At 44.8% G+C, this 8540-nt stretch overlaps 1 protein-coding gene across 2 annotated transcripts; it reads right to left on the bottom strand.

Moving 5' to 3' along the window:
- Nucleotides 1-610: 610 nt before the first annotated feature.
- Nucleotides 611-7763, bottom strand: LOC148101662 (protein NLRC3-like). 2 transcript variants are annotated; one of them, XM_087846681.1, is made up of 7 exons: nucleotides 7665-7763; nucleotides 6968-7066; nucleotides 4817-4918; nucleotides 4101-4342; nucleotides 2192-3983; nucleotides 917-1087; nucleotides 611-794 (listed from the first exon to the last, which is right to left on the bottom strand). In XM_087846681.1, exons 2-7 carry the CDS (start codon nucleotides 7051-7053, stop codon nucleotides 611-613), a joined length of 2577 nt encoding a protein of 858 aa, XP_087702807.1. In that variant the 5' UTR covers nucleotides 7054-7066; nucleotides 7665-7763. The 2 variants fall into 2 exon arrangements, with proteins under 2 accessions (XP_087702807.1, XP_087702808.1); XM_087846682.1 differs by lacking the exon at nucleotides 611-794 and having other exon boundaries at nucleotides 904-1087.
- Nucleotides 7764-8540: the final 777 nt, after the last annotated feature.

Here is an 8540-nt window from a genome sequence, read left to right as displayed (position 1 = left end):
ATGTCCGGTTGGTTAGCCACCACCATTTTGTCCGTCTGTATCCGGAAGTCTCACAGGATCTTATCTCGGTCACTTTTTATTCCCGTTGCTCATAAATATGTTTCTATTGCAGGTCTGTTTTTCCATGTTATTATATTATTATTATAAACAATTAACCCAGCCTGCCCCAGCCCCTACAGTTAGTCCTACAGTTGTAGGTAAATATAGCTATTAAATCTTATGTGAGTGTGTACTATGCTAGTGCTGTGAATTACAAGAAGAGAAGAAACCTAATGGTAGGGGACCAGGGGGTAACCCACCAACCACACACAACCCCACCTTCCACAATCACACCCCACAGAGGAGGCCTTAGCCCACCACAGCCCAGCGAGGTGAAAAAGCAGCCCCAGAGGACCAACTCTGGGATACCCAGGTGGAAACCACTGGGAGTTACTATTAGGTAACAGGCAAAAGGTGCAACTGCAGTGAGGTGGGGTCATAGTAGAGGAGGTGGAACCAAGCCCACCAAAAACACGGCTGGGCCCTGTACATGCTAACTGTATAGAAGCCGGCTTGCATGGGGCATGCCAGCTCGAGCAGCTCAAGCCTCAACAAAAGCCACATGTGTTTCTCATACTGACCTCAGAGTCTGTAGTTTACAGTGAGGGCTTTCCAAATAAGCACATAGACCCTTGATATCAGATTCCTGCTGGTCATTTCCACTCAGGTGCAGCTCTACCAGATGGGAGGGGTTAGTCTTTAAAGCAGAGGTCAAAGCAGCACAGCTCAGCTCTGACAGCCTGCAGCCTTTAAGTCTGTATAAAAACATTAGAAACAAATCAATTTTAATCATATTCAAAAAGATATAAATGATGATATAAATAATTGATATAAATGTTTATTTAATAAATATCACAGCTCAAATCAGTAAACTGACCTCAGAATCCTAAGTTGACAGTTTGGACTCTTCAGTCCAGCGGACAGCTTTGCGCCTGAATCCTGGAGGTTGTTAAAGCTCATGTCCAGCTCTGTCAGGTGGGAGGGGTTGGACTTCAGAGCTGAGGCCACAACTTCACAGTGAGTCTTTGAGAGTCCACAGTCAGTCAGTCTGTGAACAGAAAATAAAATGTGAGTTATAAAACAGATGTGAAGCATCCAAAGAGAAAACAGTGATGTCATCATCTGATGAACATCTGTTTTGGAGGAACGCTGTCTCGTTTCACTGTGTACTGTACCACTGAACATGGTTGAAATGAAAATAAAGCCACTTGACTTGAAAAATAGTATATTGAGAGCTCATCGAGAAGGAAACATCCGCATTAAAAGGACTTTATGATGCTGGAAGGTCTTTGAGACAAATAGGATTAAGGATTTAGTAAAACAGCAGATATTCGATGATTGCGTGGGCTTCCATTTCTTCAAACTGTGTGGGCAATCTCTTCTGGGCTGAAACTGAGTAGTCATGGGTTCATGCAATGAGACGATGACCCCAAGCATTCTTCAAGTCTGTACAAAGATTACCTGACCAAGAGAAAGCAATCTGGAGTATTGGAATTGATGTGATGGCCAAAGTACAGATTTGATTCCAACTGAACAGATCTGGAATTTAGTGGATTGAAAGATAGGTTACACAAAAGTTTCATGCAAAGCAAGTCTCTGGGATCAGCTAGAAACAATCTGGAACTCAACGAGAAAAGAGACGGTAAAGATGTTTGATTTCTGCTGCACCACATTTAGTAAACGTTTAACTTACGTTATTATAACATAACTAAGATTCTAAGAAATCTTTATTCTTGATTCAAAAACTCAAATGTTGCAGGAAAAGCACAAACAGAATGGAAAAGTAAGATCTTGGCTCCGACTGTGAAGTTATGCATTGTGTTGCATTGTGCAGGTTAGCTGGGCATGTTGTAAGGATGGTAAAAAGGAGATACGTCCCATGCGTTCATCACACTGCAGTGCATGGTGCTCATTACCCACTCCTGGCTGAATTACATCATGATGCCATCATAGAACAGAATTATCACATCAGGTGCAAGACAAAAATATCTAACTTCTGCTGCACAATTTCAAATTCTCTCCAAGTGACACTTCGCCATGTTGGTGCAGAGCCCACAATATGGTGGGAGAGGGAATACAGTCTGCAAATATACTGTATACTGCGTATGTTTCTACACTAATCAATGATGTTAATGAGCACATCTGGACTCACCGAGCCTTTCTGCAGTTCCTCACAGCTGGAATCAGTCTCAGTCGTCCGTCCTCTGATGTGTTGTACTTCTGCAGGTCCAACTCATCCAGAACCTCCTCTGACATCTGCAGCATGAAGGCCAGAGCTGAGCAGTGGATCTCAGAGAGTTCCTTCTCTGATCTGTTCTCTGACTTCAGGAACTCTTGGATCTCCTGATGTACTGAGAGGTCGTTCATCTCCATCAGACAGTGGAAGATGTTGATGCTTCTGTCAGGAGAGATTTTATCACTGTTCATCTCCTTCAGGCTCTTAATGACTCTCTGGATGGTTCCTGGACTGCTCTCTGTCTGACCCAGCAGACCTCCTAAGAGTCTCTGGTTGGACTCCAGACAGAGGCCATGAAGGAAGTGGACAAACAGGTCCAGGTGGCCATTTTTACTCTGGAAGGATCTCAACATACTTTTTGACAGAAACTCATGAAGTGATGTGATGTCATTCCAGATATCCAGAAAATCCCTCAGTACCTTTGTCTTCCTGCTGGTGAAACAGTGGAACATGTAGACTGCAGCCAGAAACTCCTGAATGCTCAGATGAACAAAGCAGTAGACTGGTTTCTGGAAGATCACACACTCTCTTTTGAAGATCTCTGTACAAACTCCTGAGTACACCGAGGCCTCTGTCACATCCAGACCACACTGCTCCAGGTCTTCTTGGTAGAACATGATGTTTCCTTTCTCCAGATGTTCAAACGCCAGCCTCCCCAGCTTCAGAAGAACTTCTCTGTCAGCCTCCGTCAGCTCCTGTGGACTCATCTCATGTCCCTCGTGGTACTTGTTCTTCTTCCTCTTTGTCTGAACCAGCAGGAAGTGTGAGTACATGTCAGTCAGGGTCTTGGGCAGCTCTCCTCTCTGCTCTGTAGTCAACATGTGCTCCAGAACTGTAGCAGTGATCCAGCAGAAGACTGGGATTCTACACATGATGTGGAGGCTCCTGGATGTCTTCATGTGGGAGATGATTCTGCTGGACAGCTCTTCATCACTGAACCTCCTCCTGAAGTACTCCTCCTTCTGGGCGTCAGTGAAGCCTCGTACTTCTGTTAGCCTGTCAACACATGCAGGAGGGATCTGATTGGCTGCTGCAGGTCGGGAAGTTATCCAGACGAGAGCCGAGGGAAGCAGATTCCCCTGGATGAGGTTTGTCAGCAGCTGGCTGACTGATGACTTCTGTGTGACATCAGACAGCAGCTTCCTGTTGGTGAAATCCAATGAAAGTCTGCTTTCATCCAGGCCGTCAAAGATGAACAAAAGCTGAGAGACAGCCAGCTTCTCTGCTGTGACCTTCTGTAATGTTGGATGGAAAACATGGAGCAGCTCCAGAAGACTGTACTGCTCATCTCTGATCAGGTTCAGCTCCCTGAATGAAAGCAGAACCACCACACTGACGTGTTGGTTCTCCAAGCCCTCTGCCCAGTCCAGAGTGAACTTCTGCACTGAGAAGGTTTTTCCAACACCAGCCACGCCGTTGGTCAGAACCACTCTGATGGGTCTCTGTTGGTCAGGTAAGGCTTTAAAGATGTCCTGGCACCTGATTGGAGCGTCATGGAGGGCGTCCATCTTGGAAGCTGTCTCCAGCTGCCTCACCTCATGTTGGGTATGAACCTCTTCACTCTGTCCCTCTGTGATGTAGAGCTCAGTGTAGGTGGTGTTGAGGAGGGTTCTACTTCCTGTTTCATCACTTCCTTCAGTCACACGTTCACATCTCCTCCTCAGACTGATCTTATGTTCATCTAAAACCTCCTGCAGACCAACATCTGCTGAAAGAAAGAAAAACAATGAGACTAAAGAGAAAGAAAACTCTTCAATGTCTGAACAACAACAAGAAGTCCAGTTTTCAGAAATGAGTCCATCAGCAGACAGATGTTCAGTCTTACTTTGTACACAGCTGCTCTGACTGGCTGTCTGCAGTCCAGCTCTGGTTCTGGATCTTTCTCCACACTGGGGACAGGACGAGTCTCCTGATGAAGCAGACTGGTCCCAGTATGAGGAGAAGCACTGTCTGCAGAACCAGTGTCCACAGCTGGTAGAGACTGGATCCTTCAGGATGTCCTGACACAAAGCACAGCAGGACAGCTGCTCCTCCTCACAGACACCGCTCCTCTTCCTCTTCCTCCCTCTGTGAACACATTTCATCATCACTAAAATCATTGACTGTCAGTGACAAACATGCAGATTTGATGACACTGTGCAGAAGCTCTGATGGTCACAGAGAAAAGTCAAAGTGGAGAAACTTCTGTTTGAAAAAGTGTTTTTTTTGTCTCAGGTAAACCAGGGCCATCACAGGTGACCCCGCACACCACCTGATTGACCTGGTCAGTGTCTCAGGTCAATCAGGCCTCACACCTCCAGACTCACTCCCTGCCCACCCACCAATATGCGCCATGGGCCAAGTGACCCTCATCACTCAGGCTCTATTCAGTCCTTTCACTCCTCCAAGCTCTGGAATCTGTTCTCTAACATGTGCCTTTCTGTTGTCTGGTTTCATCCTCCCCTCACACAGACAGTTTAAAGGTCGCTCTCACGGATCGTCCTGTAAATGATTCACTGAACAAGACGGACTCCATCATCTACAGCAGAAACTGCTTCTTACTTTGAGGGTTCAGGATCACTGCTGAAACATGGAGGTTCTTCCTGAGACCAGTGACTCCTCACGGACAGATAGCATGTTACTGGAGACTGTGACCTCTGACCTCTGCAAACAGACACACACACACGTTTTCATTTGTATCGCTCTAACAACAGTCAAACGACCTCCTGCAGTAAAGTGAAAATAATAAAAACCTGAATAAAAATGAATAAAAATCTGCACTGTTTGTCCACACGAGTATTTTCCTACTGTTCTGGGTGACGCTACACAAGGAGGCCAGTCACAGCAAACACCACACACTCAGGCTTCACCTGAGGACCTGATTCTTGTTCCTGCAGCTGGTGAGTGAATACATATGAATACATACTGTTCGCCTGATGTGTGTCTGGTTTGGTGACAGGCACGTGCAGAGGGGGGGGCTAGAGGGGCTTGAGCACCCGCCCCTTTCCTGATGGGTGCCCAAAGTGCCCTTTTGTTGAGGCAACTTTTAAAAAAAATATTATTAATTTTTTTTTTTAATGTGTGTGTGCGTGCGGAGTCCTGTCTGTGCCCCTCAACAATAATAGTTAACTATTAATCACAGTTTTGCTAAATAAAAGGATCTGGCTTGCATCAGTCACATGATCACATTTAACCAATGATCGTCCTTGATGGCAGAACGCGCTGGTTACGAGCCGGGAACGAGCTCACAAAGAGCACGCGCATTTTTTGCGGTCCGGAGCTGTAGGAGAAACACAAGTTAACTCAGAGACACAGACTGATGCGACACAACCAGTAAGCAGGTGTACAGCGTACACTGTAGTCTATAGCACACAGGAGTGTTAGCTTATTACCGACACGTTGGTAAGTTGTCTTATGGCAACTGACGAACTGAAACAAACGAGGGTGCTGTGTGTGCAACAGCGCGACAAACTTTACCTGTCCTTTTATTAACTGCACATGTAGTGCTGGTCATAGCTGCTGGCTACCTGTGTAAGGCTGTCATGGGTCTGCAGCTCTGTCACCGTTTTAGGGAACATATTTAGTTTTAAAGTAAGTTTCCGGGCTTTTCCTGCCTTTCTGGAGGGATTATATTTCACTAAAAAACGATCTAATATGCATGTCCACATAATTATGCATTATTATAATATTTTAAAAAACACACGCTGTATTTTAAAGAACATACATTAAGAAGCAGATTATATTAGATTTATATTTTAAATAAGACAAAATTTGGATTTTACAGCAGTAAAATTATTGTATCTCTACAGTTTAATAAGCTTTGCCCTGCACAGAGTGGATAGTGAAACAAATCATCATAAATACATTATTTCATATTTATTACTTCCCCCTCCTCATTGCTTTATTATTGTAGCTCTAGTAATAAATAATAATGTAAGGATTCTGGATCAGCACCATGATGCCCATAGTATATACAGTATTCTGAAGAAGGTCTAAAATGTCACTGTGTGTGTTTTATTTAGATGGATTTTTAAAAAAATATTATTCATGATATAACAATGTCCAGACATGTCTGGTAAGGACATGAGGAGGAAACAGTAGAGCTGTGTGAGGCTACTAAAGGCAGTGCTATAACATTCTCAGATAGACAGCAAGTGGAGAGTGATATATGAAATGATGGGATGGAAGGAAGAAGAGAAGCAAAGAGTGATTCACAGGCAGAGCCTAAATTATTTCTCACAGTTTTTGTTGTCTTATGGTTCCAAGTGCTGTCACCAATCTTTGCATTTTGTTATTATCTCATGACACTTGTTTAATCAGCTACCATCTCTCCTATGGACTTTTTACTGTCTACAGTCTCAGATCAACACAGCCCTGCCCTCCAGCACTATCAGCAGCAACCCCTCAACAGCAACATTGTACCCATCAGGTAAAACATCGGCTACGTTTGCTTTGCCTTGTTGCCCATATTAGCTTCTTGATGAATGTGTGTTGTTGTTATTCAGCCTGGTTCAATGTGCCCCTTTTTAACTTTGAGCACCCTTTAAACCTCTCTGCACGGCCCTGTTTGGTGACATGTGTAAGTGTGCCTGGCATTTCAAAGTAAAAGTATTTAGTAGTCAGTGTGAACAAACAGCTACACTAACAGTAACATGTGACGTCACAGGTGAGTGTATCAGCTGTTACAGTCGTCATTACCCAGCGCACTCTTACTTTGGAGGCTCAGGGTCACTGTTGAAATACGGAGGCTCTTCTTGGGACCACCTGCTCCCCCCTGCTCCCTCCTCCTCTTCCTCCATCACCGTCTTCACTCTGAGAGGAGAGAGTAAAGTGATCCCAGGCTATCAGCGCTGTACCCACGGGTGTTGTGCCTGACTCTTCCCTCCACGGCCCACGGAATGATAATTATGTTGTAACAATGCGCGTAATTAAATTTCGCGCGCGTAGACCTCGACAGCCGCGCGCACAAAGAAGCCCTCGTGCACCCGCGAATGCCTGCTTTGCTTTCCACGCGCTGCTGCGGCGTCGCGCTCTCTGCTCGGAGAGAAATCCCGCTCGTGTAAATTGTTGGCAGTTTGGAGGCGGACCCCCATAGTCCTAATGTGATTGGTCACTTTGATGGACACTTCAGGTTCCCGCGTTAAACCGAGTTACACTGTTTTCAACGGCATTTATTTTAAACGTGACAAATAAAGTTCGCTGAATGAATTATTGACAGTGATTGTTTGCTGTGCAGTGACCGCTGCCACTGGATTACTTAATGTTAATGAGTAAAGAGTCTGAAGCGTCTGCACTGACGTGCGCGCGGCTGCCGAGTTCTGCGCGCGCCAAACTTAGTTGCGCACGTGAAATGATTTGCTCTGATTTTCTTGCTCGCGCATTTGTCATGACATATCAATCAAGTAGATACTCTTACAGGAGGTCAGTTTGGGGTCACCATCCAGCCTCTGCGTCGGATCCACGTCCTCCTGACGTGTCCGGGGTCTGAACTGACCGCCAACAGGTCACGTGATCCGGCTTCCTCTTCTTCCTCTTTGGAATAAGGTCGATTATCGAGATGTGGGCGTGCTACTGCTCCCCACCGGTAAACAGAATAAATGCTGACAGTAACGGAGACGTTTCCATCCCGACGAGGGCGCAGATCCGGCTAAAGTGGTTTTATTGATGTTTGTTTCTTGTCTCATTAATTAAGGTTCGTCTGAGAGACAAACGGATGTTTAGCTCTGTGAGATGAAACAGAAGCTTAGGGGCCATTTATTAATTAAAGTGTTTTATTATTTTTGAAAAATTAAGAAAACCATAACATAACAACCCAAAACAACAATAAACCACACTCAGTGAAGAAAAATAAATAAATAAATAAATAGATAAACTGTTGCACACACAGTTAATTCTTAATTCATACTGTATCTCACGTTGTCTTCATGTTGTAGGCCCATATCAACAAAAATCTGTCCCATTATTCTGTTAGAGTCTCTGTCTTACTGCTCAGTCTTCCCAGCATTTTCTCACATGCGGCATTTTCAGTCATTTTCCACTTTTTTCGGGTTGGAGTCTGAGGGTCTTTCCAAAGTGCTAAAATGAGACGAGCACACGTCACAATCCCAGTGTTTAACACTCTAAAGCCTGCTTTGTCTAACTTTGGCACCTTACTTCTGTCTCCCAATAGGCACAGTCTTGCTGATCTAGGTAATTTAAGTTTCACCCAACCCTCCATATATTTTAAAACATTTTCCCATATTGGGGAGACCAGTGGACATTCCCATAAAGCATGTACTAACGTACC

Source organism: Neolamprologus brichardi, chromosome 9, assembly GCF_056152115.1.
Source record: "Neolamprologus brichardi isolate AB-2024 chromosome 9, ASM5615211v1, whole genome shotgun sequence".
NCBI lineage: Eukaryota > Metazoa > Chordata > Actinopteri > Cichliformes > Cichlidae > Neolamprologus > Neolamprologus brichardi.
Note: the sequence above shows the minus strand (reverse complement) of the source record. Positions and strands in the feature narration are given on the sequence as shown.